General features: G+C 47.1%; 1 protein-coding gene across 1 annotated transcript in view; it reads left to right on the forward strand.

Annotated features, from left to right (window-relative positions):
* Positions 1–1,581: 1,581 nt before the first annotated feature.
* Positions 1,582–25,792, forward strand: part of LOC132584347 (solute carrier family 12 member 3-like) — a 31,646-nt gene continuing 7,435 nt past the window's right edge. The window contains exons 1-18 of the mRNA XM_060256211.1: positions 1,582–1,661; positions 1,833–1,908; positions 3,378–3,473; positions 4,469–4,608; positions 5,949–6,059; positions 7,335–7,446; positions 8,696–8,826; positions 10,116–10,200; positions 10,452–10,612; positions 11,344–11,451; positions 14,028–14,151; positions 15,035–15,136; positions 16,425–16,580; positions 17,488–17,587; positions 20,597–20,708; positions 20,825–20,953; positions 22,125–22,231; positions 23,524–23,606. Of these exons, the coding sequence (XP_060112194.1) occupies positions 1,659–1,661; positions 1,833–1,908; positions 3,378–3,473; positions 4,469–4,608; positions 5,949–6,059; positions 7,335–7,446; positions 8,696–8,826; positions 10,116–10,200; positions 10,452–10,612; positions 11,344–11,451; positions 14,028–14,151; positions 15,035–15,136; positions 16,425–16,580; positions 17,488–17,587; positions 20,597–20,708; positions 20,825–20,953; positions 22,125–22,231; positions 23,524–23,606 (1,936 nt within the window). The 5' untranslated portion in view covers positions 1,582–1,658. The remainder of the gene's footprint in view (positions 1,662–1,832; positions 1,909–3,377; positions 3,474–4,468; positions 4,609–5,948; positions 6,060–7,334; positions 7,447–8,695; positions 8,827–10,115; positions 10,201–10,451; positions 10,613–11,343; positions 11,452–14,027; positions 14,152–15,034; positions 15,137–16,424; positions 16,581–17,487; positions 17,588–20,596; positions 20,709–20,824; positions 20,954–22,124; positions 22,232–23,523; positions 23,607–25,792) is intronic.

A 25,792-nucleotide genomic window follows, 5' to 3' on the forward strand; every position in this document is an offset into this window, starting at 1 on the left:
CTACGCCCTCTCAGCGCCGCCTGGACGTCGGAAGATTCGGCCTACCCTTGACATGCTCAGGAACGCAACACCGGTGAGATGTATTTGAGGATTCCGGGATACATGAGGCAGTGGGTTTTCCACTCTATGATCAGCAGGAATTAAAGGAGAAGCTTTCAAGCTGATCTTACATGATCTGGTCTAGTTCTGAAGTAGAAAGAACAGTGCCTTTTTAGAGAGCAAGTGGGAGATCACAATTTTGAGCCTTCCCCGATGTCAGCAGCACCCTGCAAGCATGACAGGGAGAGGCGTGGATCAATGGACACAAAACCTAGCCTCCAAGTTGGGTTGCAAACAAAATTACAAACCATGTATGTATACTCACCCAACACTGAACTAATCAAATCTTCAGTGTGATAGGAATAAAACCCAGCAGATGAAAATTATATATCTTTATCAATCTATCATCTATCCATCCATCGTCTGTCTCTGTCTGTCTGTCTATCTAATCTATCACTGAATAAGAGCACTTTAAAGATGCCAACAGGGTTTGTAATCTTTTTAATGTAACTAATTTTTTATATATTTATTTTTTAATGTTCTACATCACCCAGAGCCTGGCATTAGCTAGGATAGGGCAATTCATCAAATGCAATAAAAAGTAATATCTATCTATCTATCTATCTATCTATCTATCTATCTATCTATCTATCTGTCTGTCTGTCTGTCTGTCTGTCTGTCTGTCTTCTTCATCATCATCAATCTACCATTATCTATCTATTTTTGTAGCAGAAGCTCCTTTGCATTTTAGGTTACACACCACTTGATGTAGCCAATCCTCCTGGAGCTTACAGTAGGCCCTATACTAAGAGCCCTGGAAGCTCTTGGAGGATTGGCTACATTAGGGGGGGGGGTGTAACCTAATATGCAAAGGAATTCCTGCTACAAAAAAGCCATCTGTCTGTCTTCTTACATTTCTATCCTGGCCTCCCTGCAATGGCTCAGTGGAACAGCATCTACTTGGCATCAGTGTTCCCTCTAAGCTGAGTTAGCGTGAGCTTGCTCACAGATTTTTAGCCTCCAGCTTACACATTTTTGTCCTAGCTCAGGAAGGAGGACCCCAGAGCACACTGATTGATGCAGCAGCTCACAAACTTGAATGCCAGTAGCTCACAAAGTAGAATTTTTGCTCACCAGACTCTGCAGCTTAGAGGGAACATTGCTTAGCATGCCTGATCTTGTCAGATCTCAGAAACAAAGCATGATTGGCCTTTGTTAGTATTTGAATGGGAGCCCATCCAGGAAGACTAGGGTTGCTGTGTGGAGACAGGCAATGGCAAAGCACCTCTGAACTGCTCTTGCCTGGAAAACTCTGCAGGGACACCATAAGTCGGCTGTAATGACCACCAGGGATTCAAGTGAGTAGTATGAGGTCATCCAGCGAGCGTAGAACAAGTCTTCAATCTCCCTGCTCCAAAGTCCATTGCTCAAAGCACTGCACCGTTCTGGTTCTAAATATTGTCAAACATTCCTTGCATCTTATGCAGGACAAAGAACAAACCTTCCCTGGAAGTCCAGACTCCGGTGATCCTGACAAGGAGAAGGAGGGCGATGATAAGGATGTAGAAGCTGACGAGCCACGATCAGCACCTATCCGGTTTGGCTGGGTGACGGGTGTCATGGTAAAGTCAAAGAATGAACTATATGGGGGGGAGGAGGCGGGTTGTCAGCCCAGCCCTGGAAAGACAAAGCCAGAAGATGGAGACAACATCAATGTCAGAATCATTGACTCTGAACAGAACCTTGTGATTGTGTGAATGCTCTTTTTTTTTTTGTCTTGTGTTTTCCAAAAGATCCGCTGCATGCTGAACATTTGGGGTGTGATCCTTTATCTGCGTTTGCCGTGGATAACTGCGCAGGCTGGTATAGGTAAGAGTTTTTCATGTATGGATAGCTGGGTTTGAATTAAGGAAGACCTTCACTGTTATTGGAGTGTCTGAACAACTTCACCAGACTGAGCTTGTGCTGTAAGCAGCCAGAACCTATCCTGACTCCCTGAAAGAGGTACCTGTATCTGTTTGCAATCACACTTAAGCTGGGCGTTTTTTCCCCTGAGCAGGAACGCAGAGGAATGCAATTCCAGCTGGCTTGGCATCAGGGGGTGTGGCCTAGTATGCAAATGAGTTCCTGCTGGGCTTTTTTGGGGTACAAAAGAAATGTACGTGCAACAAAGAGATAAACTGTAGAAGTATTGATCTTAGAAAATTTCTCTTTGATGTTTAAAGTCCACTGACAACACTTGAGATGGGGATTCAGTGACTCCTTTTGGCTAAACTAGATTCAGTTGCTCCCTTCTGTTAAGTTGAATCCTTTGGCTTTTGTTCCTGCAAGCATTTCTCCATCAAAGGAAGTCTTCCTGGGTCATAAGAAGAAATAGCAGAAAGGAGTTATTGGATCCAGCTCAAGAGTTTATTTTTAATAAGTGAGATTTCAGAAGTAAAATTGTAAAATGTTTTAAATCCCTTTCCAAATATTTAGGGGAAATATTTTAGCCAACTTCTTCCTCTTCTGAATCCTGCTTTTCCTTTAGTTAAATGTCCCCTACATTGTCAGGTTGCCAGTCTTTGGGTGGTGGCAGGAGATCTCCTGGAATTACAGCTGGTCTCTGGTTACAAAGATCAGCCCCCATGGAGAAAATTGCTGCCTTTGAAAGGTGGACTCTGTGGCTTTATACCTCACTGAGGTTCCTACCCTCCCAGGCTCTGCCCCCAAAACCTCCAAGAATATCCCAAGCGAGAGCTGGAAACCTTCTTTACTTTCTTCCTTTCTGCAGGGAAAAGTACACCCTAAAGTGATCCAGAGAGGTTTTTCTCCCTTTCATCCTTTATAATAATAAAATCTTAGTGGCATTGGACAAATGGCGCTCTCCCATTGGTTGAGACTTGTGCTCCATAAACCATTTTCTCATCATGCGTCAATGACCAACTTTGGGTACCCATTGGCTGACTCTCCTGTCCCTGCCTACTGCTGGCCCAGAAATACTGAACAGAACAGAAAGACTCTCAAAAGACAGTCTTTAAGACAGTCAAAACAGTCTTACCTCAGAGACAGACACATCTCTGCCATTTCTCTGTGTCTTTTCCATCCACTGTTATAGATGTTCTAGAATGACAGAATGGGCTTAAAATTGTACATTTTACATTTGATCTTTGTTAACTTCCCTGACCGAATGAACGTCCAGTTCAAGACTTTGCAAGCAGAAAACCAAGAAAACGAAAACTGGAAATGAAACAAAGAGCAGACTAACAGTGTGGTTCAAATCATGGCTGGTTGAGACATGTGCTTGTGGTGCCCACAGGTTTGCTAACCTACTTCATCCTCTCCTCCTGTTTCTCTAGGGCTGACCTGGCTGATCATTTTAATGTCAGCTGTGGTGACCAGCATCACTGGCCTGTCCATTTCTGCCATCTCCACCAACGGGAAGGTCAAAGCAGGTAAGTAGGAGACAGTGATGATGACTGAAAGTGGAGGAACATGTTGTGCCAAAACTCACATGCTGTGGCTAAGTACTCAAGTGACCAGGAAGGTGGGTGGAAGCATACAAAGCCAAATGCCGCCCCCTGTAATTCTGCATTGGTCAAAATGTAATAATGAACTAAATAATTGGTAAATTTGATATGACCAAGAATTGTAAATCAGGAAGTTCCCTAGTTCAAATCTCACCTCAGCCATGGATTTACAAGGTAGTCTGAGATATGCCGTTATCCTCTCAGCCTTTAGCTGCAGGATATGGAGAATTATGCTAGCCTTGTTTATTTATTATTTTATTTATTTCTCGCATTTGTATCCCACCCTCCCCGCCGAAGCAGGCTCAGGGCGGCTAACAACAGTCAAACCCAAACAATAAAACGATAACCAAACGATTAAAATTAACAATAATCATTACCGATTAAACAATTTAAAACAAGTTAAAACAATTTAGAATGATCTAAAACAATTCTGGTGCTATTTTTGGTACTATTAAATTCAGCGATGTTGGGCATCTACTTATACTGTAATTTAACTAAAGACAAGTCGAAATAGAACTGTTTTACAGGCCTTGCGGAACTGGGCAAGGTCCCGCAGGGCCCTTACATCTTCTGGGAGTTGCTTCCACCAGTGGGGGGGGGGGCCGCAACTGAGAAGGCTGTTTCTCTGGCAGCCTCCAGTCTCGCCTCCCTCGGCCCGGGGATTGACAGTAAGTTCTGCGATCCAGATCTGAGTACCCTCTGGGGAACATGTGGGGAGAGATGGTCGCTAAGGTTGAGAAGATATTTATGTGAACTTCTGAAGTGATTTTTGAACACCTTCCCCCCTCAGAAACGCAAAATGAATAACTATATTACTATCTCAAAACCAGTTGCTTGAAGAGAAGTGCCTCACCTTCCTTATGGCTGGGCTTTCCTTGAGGGGGGAAATGTCTGAACCAGCTCTCTTGTTTTTGGTGCAGGGGGTACTTACTTCCTCATCTCACGTAGCTTGGGTCCAGAGCTTGGCGGCTCCATCGGGCTTCTCTTCTCCTTCGCCAACGCTGTTGCCGTGGCTATGCACGTGGTGGGCTTTGCCGAAACAGTCAGAGATCTCATGTTGGTATGTGGAATATAACCAATCCCTTCCCCATTCACTGCACAGCTAGGGTTGCCAACCTCCAGATGGAGTCTGGAGTTTCTCCTGGAATTACAACTGATCTCCAGACTACAGAGATCAGTTCTCCTGGAGAAGATTGCAGCTTTGGAGGGTGAACTCGATAGCATCACCTCTCTGCTGAACAACCCCACCCCAGATTGTGTTCTTCCTAGGTTTATAGTTGCCGTGGACCTCCTGGAGGTATGTGGAATATAACCAATCCCCCAGAGGGTTGCCAACCACCAGGTGTGGCCTGGAGATCTACAGGATTTACTAGTGATCTCTTCAGATGACAGAGCTCAGTTTCCCTGGAGAAAATGGCTGCTTTGGTGGGTGGGCTCTATGGCATTACAGTGTGCTGAGGTATCCCCAGTCCAAAAATCCACCTTCCTCAGGCTCCATCCCCAAATCTCTAGGAATTTCCCAACCCTGAGATGGCAACCCTATGGCAGGTTATTATTATAGTGTGGGTTGGCTACTCTTGTATCCACTAACTACAACCTTACTTCACACCCCTTGCCTTCTTAGAGATACAACTGTCACTAACCCAAAGGAGATAAAGACAGATAGATACCTTTCTTTCTTAAGGGACTCCCCGATCAGCATATGTGTCTAGCTGCTTTTGTAGCCACCAAGCAATGGGTACAAAATGAGAGCTAGTTTGGTGTAGTGTAAATGTGTGGACTCTTATCTGGGAGAACCGGGTTTGATACCCCACCCCTTCACTTGCATCTGTTGGAATGCCCTTGGGTTAGCCATAGTTCTTGCAGAGCTGTCCTTGAAAGGGCAACTTCTGTGAGAGCTCTCTCAGTCCCACCTAACTCACAGAGTGTTTGTTGTGGGGGAGAAAGATAAAGAAGAAGATAAGAAGATATTGGATTTATATCCCGCCCTCCACTCCGAAGAGTCTCAGAGCAGCTCACATCTCCTTTACCTTCCTCCCCCACAACAGACACCCTGTGAGGTGGGTGGGGCTGGAGAGGGCTCTCACAGCAGCTGCCCTTTCAAGGACAACCTCAGCCAGAGCTATGGCTGACCCAAGGCCATGCTAGCAGGTGCAAGTGGAGGAGTGGGGAATCAAACCCGGTTCTCCCAGATAAGAGTCCGCACACTTAACCACTGCACCAAACTGGCTAAAGGAGATTGTGTGCCGCTCTGAGATTCAGAGTGGAGGGCAGGATATAAATTCAATATCTTCTTCTACAAGCAAATGGAAATATCCTCTAGGGGAAAGCGATGTCAGAATTTGGGCCTACCTTTTAGACCTTTTCTGCCTAATACTTGCCCTTGTCATCCTCCAACAGGAAAATGATGCAATGATGTCTGACCCAGTGAACGACATACGCATCATAGGTGTGATCACCGTCACTCTTCTGCTTGGCATTGCCCTCGCTGGCATGGAATGGGAAGCGAAGGTAATTGACGGAAAGTGATGCTCAGATCTATAGGTTATACAGGCCTGCCCTGAGAATGAAGCGGAGCTCAGCGATCAGGGCCAAATTATGGGTGTAGCTGCTGGGCCATGAGCAATTTATATGGAAACACAGGTTTATAAATATTTCAAATAAATAAAATTCTAAAAATGCTTCCATTTTCAGTTCAAGATGACAAATGCTGGAAATACCAAAGGATCTGTTAAAGGGAAAGGGGGAGGGATCAGTCTGCTTGAGCCCCTAAGAGCTTAAAGACACCTGGAAGGTTAGGGATTTTTGGGGGGTGGGTGGGGGGTGGGATGGGCTTTCCAAATTTTCACTCTCCCCCAACCTTGTAGTTTCCATGGGCCCCCAAGGAGTTGTCTCCTGTTGCCCCAGAAGGTCGGACCAGAACCAGGTTGACATTAAATCAAAAGAGTTTTCAACCAAACATTCGGAAGAACTTCCTGCCAGAATGGTTCCTCAGTGGAACAGGCCTCCTCGGGAGGTGGTGGGTTCTCCTTTGGAGGTTTTAAAACAGAGACTAGATGGCCATCTGACAGCAATGCTGATTCTGCGAATTAGCCAGATCAGGAGAAGGAGGGTATAAAGGGTGGCTATAGATTAATTTGATCTAATAGTTACTCCCTCTGCCCATAGATTTCTGGGAATTGTAATTCCATAAGGGAGGGGAGAGACCTTTAACTGAGGAGACACTCTCACCAAACTACACTTCCCAAGATGCTCTGAACATAAGAAGCTGTTTTATTCTGAGTCAGCCCACTGGTCCATGGCCTCTCAATATTACCAACTCTAACTGGCAGAAATTCTATAAGAAATTCTGTCTTTACTACACAGCGTCCTTTTCACTGATGATGCTAAGATGAGTAGCCATGTTAGTCTGTCTGTAGCTGCAGAAAAAGAGCAAGAGTCCAGTAATACCTTAGTCTTGATAGTTTTTAAGGTTGCTACTGGATTCTTGCTCTTTTCTAATACTGGTGATGCTGGCGACTGAACCTGAACTTTATGCTGTTTTGACCCTGAACTTTTATCTTCTTCCTCTTGGGAGTGAAGGAAAGATAGTTAAAGTGATATAAAACCAATATGATGTATATGTTTATAATCATCTCAAAAAAGGAGAAACAGGGCCTGTGGGTTATCTGAAAAGGAAATGGGCTTCCATTTGGGCCAAGGAAAATTTTGCTGAGAACCAGGGCTCTGTGGTGGATCTTGATTTTTACCCCCTTACCAATTATTATTCCCTTCCTCTCTTCCCAGGCTCAGATTGTCTTCTTCATTGTCATCCTCTTATCTTTCATCAGCTTCTTCGTTGGGACTGTTATCCCAGCCTCCAAAGAGCAGCAGACCAAGGGATATTTCAGCTATAAAAGTATGTTTTATATAAAAAAAAAACATCTCCAGTCAGCATTACTCCCACAGCCATCACCTCAAGTAGGGTTACCAGTCCTCAGGTGGGGCAAAACGTACAGGAAACCAGAGCGTCTAGATAATGATCAAAACAGAAACCACCACGTTAAAGCATTATTGCACACGTTTATGCTATATCAGTAAATACACATTTATCTTCATACATTCGTTATTGTTGATACGCTCCAGCTTTTGTTGCATTTAAAGTCCAAAGTTCATTAACATAAAAAAATATCCACTGGTTCCTAGTTTGCTGATGTGGCCAAGTGGAAGTCTGAATGAAACACGACTAAAGCCGGTTTCGTGTCGCCGCACCGGTTGGATTTGAGGATTTCTGCCTTGGAGAAAAAACGTTGCTTCATGGTATCGCCTGCATCTGAGACTGGTCCCTTATTGTTTATTTTCAAGCATCGGGAGTGGATATTTATTTATGTTTATGAACTTTGGACTTTAAATGCAACAAGAGCTGGAGCGTATCAGCATAATGAATGTATGAAGATAAATGTGTATTTACTGATATAGCATAAGCGTGTGCAATAATGCTTTAACGCGGTGGTTTCTGTTTTGACAATCCTCAGGTGGGGGCAGGGGATCCCTTAATTTGGAGGCTCTCCCCCTGCTTCAGAGTCAACAGGAAGCGGGGTGGGGGAAGGGAAATGTTTGCTGGGCATTCCGTTATTCCCTATGGAGACCAATTCCCACAGGGTATAATGGTGAATTGATCTGCAGGTATCTGGGGCTCGGTGGGGGGGCTGTCTTTTGAGATAGAGGCACCAAATTTGCAGCATAGCATCTGGTGCCTCTCTTCAAAACACCCTCCAAGTTTCAAAAAGATTGGACCAGGGCGTCCTATTCTATGAGCCCTCCCAAAAGGTGCCCCTATCCTTCTTTTTTTCCAATGGAAGGAAGGTATTTAATAGGTGTGCGGTCCCTTTAAATGTGAGGGCCAGATCTCCCTTTGGAGTTCAATCCTGCTTGTCACAAACCTGCTCCTGGCTCCACCCCCAAAGACCCCAGATATTTCTTGAATTGGACTTGGCAACCCTAATCTCAAGACAAAACCAAGACCCTACCTGGCCTGGCTGGTGTCAGGTGTCAGGTCCACCAAGAATTTTGGATTTCAGCTGAAGGCCCAAAGTAGTCACAGCTCTGCTTTTGCACCAATGTGTCTTGATCGACCACTTGACCTTTTCCTCCTCCTCTCCCCAAAGGCGACATCTTCTTGCAGAACATCGTGCCCGAATGGCGAGGAGAGGAAGGAAGTTTCTTTAGCATGTTCTCCATCTTCTTCCCTTCAGCTACCGGCATCCTGGCTGGTGCTAATATCTCCGGAGACCTCAAGGTATAGGTTTGGGTTTGATATATCTAATAGCCCAGCATGCCTTCTCATGTGGCACCCTTTTTCCACTGCAGCTCTTCCCCACCGTGTTGTTCCTCAGAAACCAAAACCACATTATGTAGTGATAATGATGATATTGAATTTATATCCCGCCATCCACTCTGAGTCTCAGAGCGGCTCACAATCTCCTTTACCTTCCTACACCACAACAAACACCCTGTGAGATAGGTGGAGCTGAGAGAGCTCTGACAGAAGCTGCCCTTTCAAGGACAACTCCTATGAGAGCTATGGCTGACCCAAGGCCATTCCAGCAGCTGCAAGTGGAGAAGTGGGGAATCAAACCCGATTCTCCCAGATAAGAATCCATGTACTTAACCAGTACACCAAACTGTTATGTGCATCTGGATAAAAATGGGGGCTGAAGATTCGGTTGGCTGTACTGATGGTGTGGAATTGTTTTCTGTTGCCCAGAAGGTCGGACTAGAACCAAGGGGTTGAAATTAAATCGAAAGAGTTTCCGGCTCAGCGTTAGGAAGAACTTCCTGACAGAGCAGTTTCTCAGTGGAACAGGCTTTTTTAGGAGGTTGTGGGCTCTCCTTCTTTGGAGGTGTTTTAACAGAGGCTAGATGGCCATCTGACAGCACTGCTGATTCTGTGAATCAGGCAGATTATGAGGAGGAGAGCAGGGTTGCATCAGTACTCAGTTCTCATGGCCCTTTCTTACATGCCCAGGGAAATCCTGTTCATCACTTCGGGGTCAGTCAGCAATTTTTCTCCAGGCCAGTTTGGGCAGGGATCATGGAGAGGTTTTTTTTGCCATACTCTGGGCATGGAGAATGGTTGGATGGTTGAAACAGAGCTGGCTGAGATTGAATCCCTCAAAGATGGAAGTCTTATGGCCAGGTGTGGGGGGCAGGGTGGGAATCAGGGTTGTGGTACCATCTCCCAGCTCTTGACAGTGTACCTCTAACACCACCAAGAGCCTAGGTGTGTTTCTGAATGTCTCCTTACCTATGGAGACCCAGATCACAAACACTATTAGGCTTGTTTCTCCAGCTGTGCCAGGTGAAGCAACTGGCCCCTTTACTGCCTTGCCCTACAGTAATCCATGCGATGGCCAGGTTAGACTACTGTAACTTGGTCTACGCAGGGCTACCCTTGAAATGACCCAGAAACTACAACTGGTCCAGAATGGAATGACCTGGGTACTGGTGGGGCTGCTTTTGGTCCTCGATTGTTATGGAGCACAAAGAATCTAACTACGATCCCTCCTTGTCCTTCTTCCTCGGCAGGATCCCGAAGTAGCCATCCCTCAAGGAACACTGATGGCCATCTTCTTGACCACCATGACGTACCTGGCTATTTCTGCCACCATAGGTAAAGAGCCTGCCTTTGGATCCTCGTGGCCTTGTCAGATCCTCAGCCATAAGGAGGAGGAGGGTGGCCAGTTAGCGGAAGGAGGCCATATCTCAAGGCAGAAGAAGATGACCACGCATCACTGTTCCTCCTTGACCCGTTATGGGCCTGGCCACTGTGAGATGGTGCAGATGGGGGAACGGGTGGGTGCCAACCTGAATGAAGATGCCAGCAGTAGTAAGTGCTTTGGATCTGCTCTCTCCTTTTGCCAGGTGCTTGCGTGATCCGCAATGCCAGCGGCAGCCTGAATGACACCATAGCGGCCGCCAACTTCACAGGGGATTGCGTCGGCTTGGGCTGTGGCTACGGGTGGGACTTCACTGAGTGCACCTTGAATGGGACCTGCAGATACGGGCTGGCCCATGACTACCAGGTAGGAAACGTCTGGTGGGATGAGACTCCCAAATGCCCAAGGATCTGTCTGTGGAAGTGAGGTCTTGTGGACATAACTTGCTGGAGCTCATTTGGTGAATATAAGAACATAAGATCCAGGTTGGATCAGGCCAGTGGCCCATCCAGTCCAACACTCTGGTCGTTTTCGCACTCACCTCCAGCCGGCGCGACCCCCTCTTCACCGCACAGGATCTGCGCGGATTTCGCACTAAATGCTGCGGAGCAGCCTTTTGCGCCGGAAACTCCCGGCGCAAAAGCCGCTCAAACGTAAATCGCCAAAAAGCAGTTTGGCGTTTGCGCGGCTTTTGTGACGGGAGTTTCCGGCGCAAAAGGCTGCTTCGCGGCATTTAGTGCGAAATCCGCGCAGATCCTGCGCGGTGAAGAGGGGGGTCGCGCCGGCTGGAGGTGAGTGCGAAAACGACCTCTGTGTCACACAGTGGCCAAAAAAACAAGGTGCCATCAGGAGGTCCACCAGCGGGGCCAGGACACTAGAAGCCCCCCCCACTGTCCCCTCCCAAGCACCAAGAATACGGAGCATCACTGCCCCAGACAGAGAGTTCCATCAATACACTGTGGCTAATAGCCACTGATGGACCTCTGCTCCATATGTTTATCCAGTCCCTTCTTGAAGCTGTCTATCCTCATAGCTGCCACCACCTCCTGTGGCAGTGAATTCCAGTGAAAAGAAAGATCTCCACCTCTGTTTCCTAGGTGATGAGCATGGTGTCAGTGTTCAGCCCCCTGATCACAGCCGGGATCTTTGCTGCTACCCTGTCTTCGGCTCTGGCTTGCTTTGTCTCTGCTCCCAAGGTCTTCCAGGTTAGTTCAAAAGAGGATGGGAGGGACAGAGATATGGACGTGACTCTGATCGGGTTGGAACAAGGGGCTTGAGGCCCTCAATGATGCAGGGACAAATTCTAGTTTTCATCTTCTGCTCTGTGTGGTCCAGTCCTTGAAGCCTTGTGTCATTCCTACAGCAAAATCGTCAGTGCCAGCCCGGTGTCCGATAGCCAGCACAATGTATTGGTTACAGCAGGGGTTTTTTGTAGCAGGAACTCTTTGCATATTAGGCCACACCCCCTGATGTAGCAATCCTCCACGAGCTTACAGGGCTGTTATTACAGGGCCTGCTGTAAACTCATGGAGGATTGGCTACATCAGAGGTGTGTGGCCTAATATGCAAAGGAGTTCCTGCTACAAAAAAAAATCCCTGGGTTATAATATGAGACTAAGATCTGGGAGAACCAGGCTCTAATCCCCATTGTGCCATGGGAACTTGCTGGGGGAACCTTCATCCAGTCACACGCTCTAAGCTGAACTATCTCATAGGGTAGCTGCGGAGAACCATGCAAGTATTGGGATATTTAGTGAACGCAGCAGAACTTGCCCAGTCATAGAAGCGTGATATTGAGTGCCGTAAATCAATCTCCCAAGAAGTATATTGCAAAAAGTAAAACTTACATTTGTTCAAGTACATTCAGGCTGCAGTCCAAAGGAGAGAGAGAAACCTAATCTAAAGAGTACTTTCCCTATCATGAGTGGCCAGCTGGTTCGGCATCGTGTCTATGGGAGTATAAGGGCACTGGCTCTAAAGGAGAGACTTGTAGAGATGTGTGACTCCATAAACAGCCATGTGCAGAAAGGGGAAGAGCCAGAAAGAGAGAGAGAGAGAGGAAGGGTCAGAGGTCCCAGCTAAGGAAAAAGGGGATTCAGGGGGATAACACTTTTACACACTTAGAATGATGTAGCTCCTCCTTGCACAATGTCTAGGCAACTCACAGTGCAATCCTAAGAGCACTTTCTTGGGAGTAAGCCCCATTGAATAGACCTGAGAAAAATTCAGAGTAGACCTGCTTGGGATTGCTCTCTGAGTTGCTCACTGCCAACAGTTAAGTTGCTTTGGGGCCCCCATTGGAAAGAAACAGGGGTCTTTCTGAGCAGGAACGCAGTTCTGGCTGGCTTAAAATCGGGGTGTGGCCTAATATGCAAATGAGTCCCTGCTGGGCTTTCTCTTAAAAAAGCCCTGTGTGAAACATTGGTGATGCCAGGGGGTGTGGCCTAATATGCAAATGAGTCCCTGCTGGGCTTTTTCTACAAAAGAACCTCTGAGTGAATCACTGGTGATGTCAGGGGGTGTGACCTAATAGGCAAATGAGTTCCTGCTGGGCCTTTTCTACCCAAAAGCCCTGGTTGAACTAATAATAGTAGCAGTTCTCAGTGTAGTGTAGTGGGTTAGGGTGTTGAACTGGCAGTTGGGGCAACTCAGATTTAAATGCCTATTCATGTTTAAAGCCTGCTGGGTGACCTTGGGCCACTCACTTTTTCACAGCCGAAAGAAGGAGAGGAGAGCTACATAGGTTGCCCTGGGGCTTCTTGCGGTTAGGGCGGAAAAGGACTAAAAGGTAATAGATGGGTAGATAACCAGCATGTGTCTCTCATTCTAATCACATGATAAGCTGGCTGCCCACCAAGGAAGGAGGAGAATTTTCACTCACTCTTCCTATCTTATCAGAAATCTGGGAATGCAGAACAGTGGAGAAATAATCCTAACCGACACATAGCAGGGCAATAAGGTTGACCAACATACCACACTGAGCTAGTCATCTTTGTTACATGTTCAGAAAGTTTGGGGAAACACCCAACACTCTCAGCATTTGAGTACATGTAAATGAAGACCTCTGCCCCTTGCTGGTTTAAAGCCTAGTTCAGAGGGCAGAACTCCAAGTTACAGTGTGGTTCTGCAATTATTTCTCTAGACTTTCTTTAAAGGAAAAAAAGAACATGACCATGACATTCACACAAAACAGGCACTATGGCAATCATAGATCTCAATCAGCCTGGCAAAATGATATCAATGACATCTTCTGCTTGGATCGCAGGCAAGCAAACAGTGGAATTCAACCCCTGCTTGCTTTTGGTGATCGAAACTGTGTTTTCCGCTGCATTCTTACCGTTTAAAGGGGGGAAAGGTTGTAATAGGACACATCTCCCCCCCCCGCCCCTTTAAAACTACCATTTTGCTACCTGAAAGATCTTCCCAAGTATGGATTGGAAGGATGTAGCCTGTGGGTTTATTCGCTATTTAACAAGGTATTCATTCCCAACAATGATGATGTCAGGGGTGTGGCTTAATATGCAAATAAGCTCCTGCTGGGCTTTTTCATTGTTGCACACAGGACAATTGGTAGAAAAAGCCCAGGAGGGACTCGTTTGCATATTAGGCCATGCCCCCTGGCCCCAAGCCAGCCGGAACTGCATTCCTGCTCAAAAAAAGCCCTGTTGTCTACAAGGAAATTTGGAAATAGCTCTGTGGGTAGGGCCTGATGCTCCCCACAGGTCCCCTCCTTCTCATCTCCCATGGTCCTTTGCTCACCTTCTATCATTCTCCCCTACAGTGCCTCTGCCAGGACAACCTCTATCCCTTCATTGGCTTCTTTTCCAAGGGATACGGGAAGAACAAAGAGCCTCTAAGGGCCTATGGCTTGACCTACCTCCTGGCTATTGCCTTCGTCCTCATTGGTAAGTGAGGCCTTCTCCCCTTCTCATCCATCCTGTGACCCACAAACCTCAGAACATTAATGGAAAGTCAGCTGACCTCCACATTAGACTGTGGCTGCTTCACACTATAGATGGGACTGTCTTTGCCAAAGGCCTCGGAGCAAAATATCATCGCCCATCTTTTGACAAGTGCAGGTCAGCTTAAAATTCAACACCTGTTCTCAAAAACCTTCATGGCTATCCCAGGGGGGGCCAAACTGTGGCTTGGGAGACACATGTGGCTCTTTCACACATATTGTGCAGCTCACAAAGCCCCACCGCCCTGTTGGCTGGCTTGGAGAAGGCATTTCTCTCTTTAAATAATTTCTCCAAACCAAACCAGTCAGCAGCTTGGAGAATGCATTTAAAGTTGCTTTATTCCCACCTCTCCTCCATCCCCCCATCTATCTTCCTTCCTTGCTTCCTTCCTTCTCTCAAGCATCTGACGTTCATGTCTTGCGGCTCTCAATCGTCTGACATTTATTCTATGCGGCTCTTATGTTAAGCTTTTTGGCTGCCTCTGGGCTATCAGTTGGCCTCTGTGCGAAGTATGAATGCTGGTTTTAATCTTTGAAGCCCTTTACTCTTTCTGTCTCAGGGGGTGCGTTTGATGGGCCCTCCATAGCTTTGAAGTCCACCCAACAGTGCTCTGCCAATCCATAACGTGCTTTTGAGTTGTGTGGTTGAAGGGTATCTGCAGAACAACTCACATCAGGCTAAGGTACCAGAAGGATTAACTTGGAAGTCCTTCTGTTAATCAGTTACAATTGACAGTCTGGTTCAGCAGTGCCCATGAAATAACCTTGCCTCAGCGTTGCTATCTGTATAAACGTGAGATCACCAAGCTGACCTTTTCTCCCTGCAGCTGAGCTCAACACCATTGCCCCCATCATTTCCAACTTCTTTCTCTGCTCCTATGCCCTCATCAATTTCAGCTGCTTCCATGCCACCATCACCAACTCTCCAGGTAAGGCGGGTGGGATAGATGGCATGTGGGAGAGGCGGGGGAAAGAGTGCGCATATGTACTTTCATGTAGGGTTCAGATTGGAGGAGCCAGTGAATGATCTGGGTGACTGGCCAATCAGAAAGAACTTGTTGTCTGTGCTCTTTGGAGAATCAGAATCTAGGGTTGCCAAGACCAATTCAAGAAATACCTGGGGACTTTGGGGGTGGAGTCAGGAAAGGCTGTGACAAGAATAATTGAACTCCAAAGGGAGTTCTGGCCATCAGATGTAAAGGGACCACACACCTTTAAATGCCTTCTTTCCATTGGAAATAATGAAGGATAGAGGCATCTTTTTTGGGGCTCATAGAATTGGACCTCCCGGTCTAATCTTTTTAAAACTTGGAAGTTATTTTGGAGAGAGGCACTGGATGCCATGCTGCAAATTTGGTTGGTGGTCCCTTTAAATCTGATGGCCAGAACTCCCTTTGGAGTTCAATTATGCTTGTCACAGCCTCTACCTCAAAAAACAACACCTCCTTCCAAAGCCCCAGACACCCATAGATCAATTTTCCATTAGACCCTATGGGAATCGGTCTCCATGGGGAATAATGGAGTCCCAAGCAGACATTTCCCTCCCCCCCCTTTCTGATGACCCTGAAGTGGGGGAAGGGCCTCCAAACCATGGGATCCCCTGCCCCCGACTGGGGATTGGCAACCCTTATCAGCCTTAAAGAGGAGGCAGTTTCAGACTGGGACGGTGGTGTTGAGAGAAACAAGGGGATTTAGCTGCTGCCCGTCTGTATGCTGCTTCAATAATCAAAGCTGCCCTCCCAGGCTGCCATTAGCTGTGGTTGGGATGGAAGAGAGGATGCCAGGGGTCTCAGTCAGGGAACCTGCTGGACAAGGTGAATGAGCGACTGTGGTAGTCAGTGGTGCTGCGAGCAACCAATCAGGGCTTTACACCCTGGGTTGTGGACTGCCCCCTCTGTTGATGCAAGAGAGCCAGTTTGGTGTAGTGGTTAAGCGTGCGGACTCTTATCTGGGAGAAGCGGGTTTGATTCCACCACTCCTCCACTTGCACCTGCTGGCATGGTCGTGGGTCAGCCATAGCTCTTGCAGAGCTGTCCTCGAAAGGGCAAATTCTGGGAGAGCTCTCTCAGCCCCACCTACCTCACAGAGTGACTGTTGTGGGGGAGGAAGGTAAAGGAGATTGTAAGTTGCTCGGAGATGCAGAGTGAAGGGTGGATCTAAATCCAAAATAATAATAATAATAATATCATCTTCTTCTTCTTCCTCCTCCCCTCCTAGGCTGGAGGCCTTCCTTCCGCTATTTCAGCAAATGGACCGCCCTCTTCGGGTCCATCATCTCTGTGGTCATCATGTTCCTGTTGATGTGGTGGGCAGCGCTCATTGTGGTTGGGGTCATCGGCTTGAGCTTGGCGTATGTCACCTACAAGAAACCGGGTGAGGGGCCGAGGGTTTTAATTTGTAAAATGAAGGGTGTCACTGGTCACGAGTTGAGGCAAGGGGTGGGGGCGGGGGAGTCAAGTCTGCTTAGGATCACACCGCCCCCCTCTGATCCAGAAGCTCCGCTTAGTTAAGAATATGAGCTAGAAGTCCCAAATTTGAGTTTCAGAGTGTTCTGATCAGGGGCTTATCTGCAGATCCAGCAAAAATACAGGGCAAGTTCTCTCCTGGACTGTACCACTGCTGGTGGCGCAGCCTGCTATCTGAAACTAGTCCATTATTGTTCTTGGTCAAAATCCATTCTTGGCTCACAAATTCTGTTAGCAGGAGGAGGCCAACCAATGCAGCAGCAATCCCTTGGCTTCTGATAGCTGCCGCTCTCCATGCGAATTAAATCTGAAGGCCTGTTTCACTCTTATACCTCCCTCCTGAGTTTCTGTTCGGTGCGCTGGATTTCTTGCCCTCAAAAGCACCTTCGGTGGGCATTGTGACCGTTCGTTGCATCTCTGTATGAGCCACTGCTCTGGAAGTGTGCCTCCTGACTGGCATGGCTGGAGTAATGATTCACAGAGACACAGCAGCTAGGGCAGAATCTTGCAGAGTGCTTCTCCGCTGGTGCAAGGAGCTTTCCTGTGGCTTTTCCTCACTGGAGGTCTTCAAGCAGAGGCTGAACAGCCATCAGTCAGGGTTGCTGTGGGCTTTGAATTTCCTGCCTTGAGCAGGAGGTGCAATGAGATGACCTCTAAGGTCCCTTCCAACTCACTGATTCTACCAGATCTGGTCCTTCAGCTGCCTGTCTGCCTTGATTCACTGAGAAATGTTTTGATTCTGCCTCTGAAAAGGAGGCAAGTGATGTGGACTGAACCATTTCTAATTTTTTTTTCTCCTGTCTGCTCCTCATCAGAGGCAAACTGGGGTTCCTCAGTGCAGGCCGGCACCTACAACATGGCCCTGTCCAACACCGTGAACCTGGTCAACGTAGAGGATCACGTCAAGAATTTCCGGTGAGGCCGATACTGTGCTATCAGGTCAAGGGTCAGAGCACAGGTTTCCTTAAGGGCTTAAGTATATGTTGCCTTAGATGAGCCCTGTGGTGCAGAGTGGTCAAGCTGCAGTGCTGCAGTCCAAAGCTCTGCTCACCACCTGAGTTTGATCCCGGTTCGATCCTGGTAGCCAGCTCCAGGTTGACTCAGCCTTCCATCCTTCTGAGGTCGATAAAATGAGTACCCAGCTTGCTGGGGGGGGGGGGGGCGGGTCAAGGGTAGATGACTGGGGAAGGCAATGGCAAACCACCCCATACCAAAAAGTCTGCCAAGAAACGTCGTGATGTGACGTCACCCCATGGATCAGTAACGACGCATTGCTTGCACCTTTACCTTTTATATGTCACCCTGGCCTGAATGGCACAGGCTAGCAGGGGGAGGGAACATTGGCTCTCCAGGTGTTTTTTTGCCTACAACTCCCATCAGCCCCAGCCAGCATGGCCAATGGCTGGAGCTGATGGGAATTGTAGGCAAAACAACATCTGGAGAGCCAACGTTCCCTACCCCTGATAGCCTGATCTTATCAGATCTTGGAAGCTTAGCAGGGCTGGCCCTGGTTAGCACTTGGATGGGAGACCACCAAAGAAGTCAAGGGTTGCTTTGCAGAGGCCAGCAATGGCAACCCACCTCTGTTTGTCTTTGGCCTTGAAAATCCTATAGGGTCACCTTAAGTCAGCTGTGACTTGACATGGAAACTGTATATGCTGCGATTTCTACATGCCCTCCTGGATTTGTCTCAAGGGCTTTCTATCGTGGGTCAGCTGCGAGTTCCCTGCTGGGATCTCAGTCCCCAGGTTCACAAGGGCCTGATTTAGATTAGGACCACAACATGTGGGGAAAAGGGATTTCCACCTCTCCTGCCCACCAGGCCTGTTTCCTGACCAGAACGAATGAATGGGTAGGGTGAGATGTCCAGCCCCGGTGTTGCAGTATCTCAGTCTGCTGCATCTACCAAGCTACCCTTCGCTTCCTGAGACCAATGAGATGAGCAGCGGTTATTTTGTAGAGGAAGAGGTGCCGGAGCTCATTAGCCCAACTCATTTGCATATGCCACACACCCCTGACATCACCGGAAGGTGTACTAAATCGTATCAGCTCAGGTTCTACCTTCAAATGTTTCTTGGATCATAATTGTCCTAATAAAACCTCACTCCCATCCAATGTTCCCTCTAAGCTGTGGTGTCTTGTGAGCAAAAGTTCTACTTTATGAGCTACTGGCATTAAAGTTGTGAGCGAGTCATTTGGCTACTGCGTAAACTAGTTTGTTCTGGGGCCCTCCTTCCTGAGCTGAGACAAAAATGTGTGACCTGGAGGCTAAAAAGCTGTGAGCTAGCTCACACTAACTCAGCTTAGAGGGAACACTGCTCCTTTTTCAATTACTTTCTCCTATGTGGCCACAGTGGCATGAGAACGATTTCCATCTGTCTACTTTATATGTTTGGGTTATTTCCCTGTTTTTTTGTGTGGGGGAAAATATAAGAAAGTTTGTCAGATCTTAAGAGTTCAGCAAAATCCTCATAGGGGGGGTTGGACAATGGAGCCCAGAAGCAAGTATTGGGGGGTAAAAAAAGAAAGCGAACAATAACATTTAGAGGTTCCGGAGCTCTGCTCCTGTGAGCTCCTGCCCAAAATGAGGCCTGGTGATAAGGCGCACACACACACGGAGTATAGTCAGCACCCATCCACCAACATTACGAGCTGGAATGGAACTCTTGGAATGCTTGCTGAGGAAGCTTATTAATACCAGCTTCTTTGGAGCTGAGCGGAGGGAGCTTTCCCCTCACAAGAACAATAATCACATGTAGCGAAACCCAACTGATGTGGCGTCGTCTGTGCTCTGATGACAGCAAAGAGGATGTGCTGGAGGTCTCAGGAGATGGGCCAATCTAGAACCTTCTCTGCTCGCCAACACAGCCAAGGTCATTTCCCCAGGCCCCCCAGTTAGCCTGAGGCAAGCCATCAGAGTGGGTGGTTCTAGGATGAGTCTGGAGTGAGTCAGGACAAGTGGAAGACTCATCACTGCAACCTTGGTAACCTGATCATTCCAGAATGGGAATAGGGCAGGGTGGTGCAGCTTTATCATGGAGGGACACTGCCGCACCCTGGGAACTTCCAAAGATAAAGTTGGGAGGAGGATTTGACTCAACAGAGTGGCATTTCAGCTGAGTCTTGGCTCAATGGTAGAACATCTGTTTGGTATGCAGAAGGTCTCAGGTTCAATCCCCAGCATCTCCAGTTAAAAAAAGCAGGTAGGAGGTGTTGTGAAAGACCTGAGATGAGGCCCTGCAGAGCCACTGACAGTCTGAGCAGACAATACTGACCTTGATAGGCCACGGGCCTGGTTCTGTAGGAGGCAGCTTCATGTGCCCGCAGGACTTTTAAGAGCTGCGGCTCAGTGGAGGAGCCTCTGCTTGGCATGCAGAAGGTCCCAAGTTCAATCTCCAGCATCTAGAATACCAAAGAAATATTTCCTTGTAGCTGATGCTAGTTTTTTGCTCCTTTCCCCTCCCTCCTTTCCTTTGCAAAAGGATTTGGGCCTCAGCTCTCTGTTCATTCTGAATAAAATTGTACAATCTTTAAAAAAAAAAAAGGACCAAGCCAGTGGGTAATATGGAAGACCTCTAGCTGAAACCCTGGAGAGCTCCTGTGAGTCAGAGTAGACAATACCAACCTTGCTGGACCAAGGGTCTGATTCAGTAGGAGGCAGCTTTCATGCATGTTTGTGTAGCTGAGAAGGACTCCCCTGTTGTTCTGGGTTCTGAGGCTGAAAAGGATGAGGGGGAAATTGAAATTAACCTTTTCCTCTGTAAAGCTGCAGCCCAGAACAGGTGTTCTGGAAACTATCAAAGGTCCCTGAAGAGGTTTCTTAAAAGGGAAGCCGTAGAAGATGATTCAGGGCATGGGGTAGTGTTACCCCACCCATGCACACATTTGAACCAGCCCTTAGGTAACAGACTTTCCCCTTCACAGGCCACAGTGTATGGTCCTCTCAGGCCCACCAAACTTTCGCCCAGCCCTGGTGGATTTTGTTGGCGCCTTCACCAAGGGCGTGAGCCTCATGATCTGTGGAAACGTCCTTCAGGTGAGCATACCTGAATACAGCACTCCCCGCAGGGTTGGGGGGAAAGCCAAAAAGGAGGGAGCTGAGGGGTGGGGATGCCACTGTTTTCACACGCACACACCCTTTCTCACCAACAGGCAGAAGACACCTTGTCCACTGACGATCACGATGAACAGGTGCAGTGGATGAGCTCGAGGAAGGTCCGCTCCTTCTACACCTGCATCACGACGTCTGATCTGAGAACAGGGGCTAGAAACCTCATGCAGGTGGCTTATCCTCTTTGTACAAAACTTTGGTATCCTTACCTTTCTGTCTAGCAGGGGGTTTCTTTATGGCAGAAGCTTATAATGGTGTTCAGTTCAGTTGAATTGAGTTTATTACTATTACAGTCATTGACCAGAACATTTTAGTCATTTAAAACAACCTTAAAAGTACCTTATAAAAGCTTCACCAAGAATCTGCATGTTAGCATTTGATAACTTAAAGGTTATGACTGTAAGGGAGAATGATGGTGTAAAATAAGCCACTGTGTGAAATGAGTAACAAAATAATGACCAAAGTGAGACAGAAACTAGTCAAAATGAGCAGGTAGAGTCTAAATCTAGACCTTCAGAGTTTATGTGCAGAAATTTAAGAAAATATATTGTCTTCGCAGCTGATTATTCGGACCATTGGTAACCCGGTTTACGGGTAGGTTTGCCAGCCTCCAGGTGGGGCCTGGAGATCTCCTGTATTACAACAGAGATCTGTTCCCCATGAGAAAATGGCTGCTTTGGAGGGTGAACTCTGGCATTAGAGTCCATTGAACTTTCTCCCCAAACCCCACCCTCCTCGGGCTCCGCCCCAAAACTCTCCAGGTATTCCCCCCATCTGCAGCTGGCAACTAGGGCTGCCAACCTTCAGGTGAGCAAATTGTACACACCAAAGACTGTGGACAAAATGACAAAAACTATCTATATACCTCTCAAAATAGAAGAATTTTGAGATTCTTCTATTTTGAGATATATAGAGATATTTTTCATTATTTTGTCCACAGTCTTAGTGCGTACAATTTGCTTCTTCCTGTGGAACTGCCTTAACCTCTAGGTGAGGCCTGGAGATCTCCTGGAATTACAAGTTATCTCTCCAGGTGACAGAGATCAGTTCCTCTGAAGAAAATGGCTGTTTTGGAGGGCGGACAGTATGGCAATATAGTGTGCTGAGGCACCCCTCCCCCTCCAAAAAATCCACCCTTCTCAAGCTGCCCCCAGATCTCCAGGTATTTCCCAACCCAGAGCTGGCCACCTTACCCATGATGGGTACACTGATATTCCCACCACCAGCTCCCCCCGCCCCCCGGCCTGCCTGTTCAGGGCGATCTTTCCAGAACTTACGTTGCCTCATAGACTGAACTTTTCCTTCCTTGGGCTCCAAGCTAACTGCAGCTTCTCCCTGCAGGTCTCGGGCCTGGGCCGTCTCAAGCCCAACACCGTTGTCCTGGGTTACAAGCAGAACTGGCAGATAGACAGTCCCCACAGTCTGGAGAGCTACGTGGGCATAATACAGTAAGAGCCATGTGCCGGGCAAAGTTTGATTGATTTATTGACACTATTCACAGTTCACCTGTCTCACTTGTGGGAGGCAACACATTTGACAGGATGGGACATTCAGTGAACAATGCAATAGGTGTTAGAGTTGTAGAACCGACCAGAAGTACGAAAACAGAACTGACGCAAAGGATAACCATGAAAAAAGACACACTGAGCACGGCAAAAATGACATAGCAGGCTCCTAGATTCAGAAAGCTGTACGTAGTGGTGCAGACCACCGTCTCTAATAATTTATTCAAGTAACTTTGCAAAACGTTTAGTAGAGTGAGAGGGGACTGAAAGGGGAAGAGGTGTGTGCTGGGTACTGTGAGGGAGGTCGTTGGTGTGTTGGACGAACAGCTGGGACATTTGGGTTCAGATCTGCTCTCAGTCACAAAGTTCCAGCCTCCCGGTGGGGCCTGGAGATCTCCCAGAATTGCAACTGATATCTAGACTACAGAAATCTGTTCCTCTGGGGGAAAATGGCTGCTTTGAAGGGTAGGCTCTATGGCATTATGCCCCCTTTAGGTCCCTCCTCTTTTAAACCTCACCTTCCCCAGGATCAACCCCCAAACTCTCCAGGAATTTCTCAACTTGGAATTGGCCACTGCATCCCCGGGTGACCTTGGGCCCCTCACTTTCTCTCAGCCTAACCCGGTCTTATTGGGTTGCCATGGAGACAGGGTTTTTTGGTAGCAGGAACTCCTTTGCGTATTAGGCCACACACCCCTAATGTAGCCATTCCTCCTGGAGCTTACAATAGGCCTTTTACTAAGAGTCCTGTAAGCTCTTGGAAGATTGGCTATATCAGGGGGTGTGGCCTAATATGCAAAGGAGTTCCTGCTACAAAAAAAAAGCCCTGCATGGAGATAACATGAGGGAAGAGAGAACCATTCAGGCTGAGCCCTCTGGGGGAAGATCTGGATTCAGTGGATAGAACCAAAAGAGAAGAAATGCTGGGATATTAGAGGTGGAATGGCTGAGAAGGAAGGCGGGCACTCATTCCCCCTGCTCTCCATGTGATTGGATAAGAGCATTATCTGATCTGGCCAGTTGCCTGGAACCTCTTCTCCTTGCCCTGCTTCTGGGTTGCAGAAGTACTCTGGCAAAAAAAAAGGATGTTGTGGACATGCTGAGACTTGTTCTGTCTCACGTTGGTTCCCAAGTAGGAAAAGAGGGCTTCTGGGATGTGGGGAACTTCAGTACCTAATCTCTTAGGATGGACGTTAATCTTTTTCTATCTCTTTCCTCCCCCTCCTTCCACGTAGTGATGCTTTTGACATCAGTGCTGGCGTATGCGTGCTCCGGATGCGCGACGGACTGGATGTGTCACGGAAGGTGAAGTCCCACGGTAGGTTGTGTTCAGGAAATGGGCTGGGGTGATTTTTGCAATACCTCTCCAGGAACCTACCTGGGGTGGCTTACAAAATAAAAAATAAAAAAAATAAAAAAGTTAAATAATTTTAACTGAAACCCTGTGTTAAAATTACAGACCGCTGACAGTTAAAAAGAGCAGTTTCCACTATTAAAAAGATTAACCCCTGAATTAATAGCCTGAAAGAACAGCAGTGCTGTGGCCCAATGCCTAAAAGAAACCCAATGTGAGGGCCAGGTGGGCCTCAAGGGGAAAGAGGTTCCACAAGCAAAGGTGCCATTACCAAGAAAGCCCTGCCTCTGGTTGCAGTCATGGACATATGGACATATGAAGCTGCCTTATACTGAATCAGACCCCTGGTCCATCAAAGTCAGTATTGTCTACTCAGACTGGCAGTGGCTCTCCAGGGTCTCAAGCAGAGGTTTTTCACACCTATTTGCCTGGACCCTTTTTTGGAGATGCCAGGGATTGAACCTGGGACCTTCTGCTTACCAAGCAGATGCTCTACCACTGAGCTACCGTCCTTTGAGTACCCTGGCCCCAAGCCATGCAGGGCTTTAAAAGGAAGAACTGCACTTTGAATTATGGCCAGAAACAAATGGGCAGGCAGTGCTGTGGCTGGTATGCATTAGCAAGAGTGTTAACAATTTGCAGGAGTGATCGAGGTGCCAGCCTCCAGGTGGTATATCAAACAGCACAAAAATCGTGGCTAAATAACGAACAAAAATTTTAAGCAAAAACTCTCCATACTTGAAAGAACCCTTCATTGAAAATTATATTTAACAACAATTCATAATAAACAATACACTAAATATAGAAAATCCCAAAATCCATTTTCCAGTGATGTGAGATTGAAGGTTGAATTTTAAAGTCTCTTTTAAACATGCGTGTCAATTTCTGACTTCAGACGCTAAAGAACAATTCTGCCGCCCCTGCGGACCAATTAAAGTGCCAGTGCTTGCAAAAGTGCCGTGTAGAGAAACTTCCTATTTTCTTTCCTTTGCAGATTTATCCATTAGAATTTCATATTGCACGTCTTTAGCTTCATTCCACTTGAGTGGTTTTAGAAAAGTGGGGATAGAGAAAGGCACTGACAGTGACATGCCTTTGTCACTGTTTCCGACGACCTTCCTCGGAGAGGCGTCTCCCACCAACTCACAGCTGATAATTTTACACACAACATCCGGCACGGAGATGATTAAAAGAGACTTTAAAATTCAACCTTTGATCTCACATTACTGGAAAACGGATTTTGGGATTTTCTATTTTTAGTGTGTTGTTTATTATGAATTGTTGTTAAATATAACTTTCAATGAAGTGTTTTTTCAAGTATTGAGAGTTTTTGCTTAAAAACAGAGTGTGAATTTTTGTTTGTTATTTAGCCGTGATTTTTGTGTCGTTTGATATACCCCTCATTGTGGCACTCTAGGGTTCCTAGCCTCCAGGTGATGGCTGGAACTCTCCTAGGATTACAACTGGTCTCCAGGTGAGCAGCTCTCCAAGATAAAACGGCGGCTTTGGAGGGTGCACTCTATGGCATTATATTCCACTGAGGTTCCTCTGCTCTTATACTCCACCTTCCTCAGGCTCTGTCTCCAAAATCTCTATGTATTCACCAAGCCAGAGTGAGGGAGTGCAGATGGATCTAGGGAGCACTGGATACAGAATGTTCCCTTAGAACTTTTGCTTCTGTTCCCTTTCTAGCCCATATGAATGCAAATACTTCAAGTTTGGTGACAGTCTCTCAACAAAGCCACAAGAACATCCTATAGGTTGTTTATGAAATCCTATGGGATGGCGCTGAAGACTGCTAAAAGGGATTTTTTTTATATAGCCTGCATTGCATCTGCTAGTTCTCACCTGGCACAATTATTTAGGACAATTAGCTCTTTAAATCCTTATGGAGAGAACTCAAAATGTTAGGAATCTGGCCATTAGCAAGGCTTGGGAGAGAAGCCTCTTCTGCCTGCACTGCCGATTCTGTGGCTTGGGAAAGCAAAACACAAGATCAGGAAATAAAAATAGAGAGTACATTATGCACAAAGGAAGAGGTCCAAATGCTGGACAGTTTGCATGCTGCAGTTACAGGATGTGGCTCTTATCTCAGGAACTTGAATTACTTGAAGAAGAAGAAGATATTGGATTTATATCCCGCCCTCCAC

Source organism: Heteronotia binoei, chromosome 15 (genome assembly GCF_032191835.1).
Source record: "Heteronotia binoei isolate CCM8104 ecotype False Entrance Well chromosome 15, APGP_CSIRO_Hbin_v1, whole genome shotgun sequence".
NCBI classification, from domain to species: Eukaryota; Metazoa; Chordata; class Lepidosauria; order Squamata; family Gekkonidae; genus Heteronotia; species Heteronotia binoei.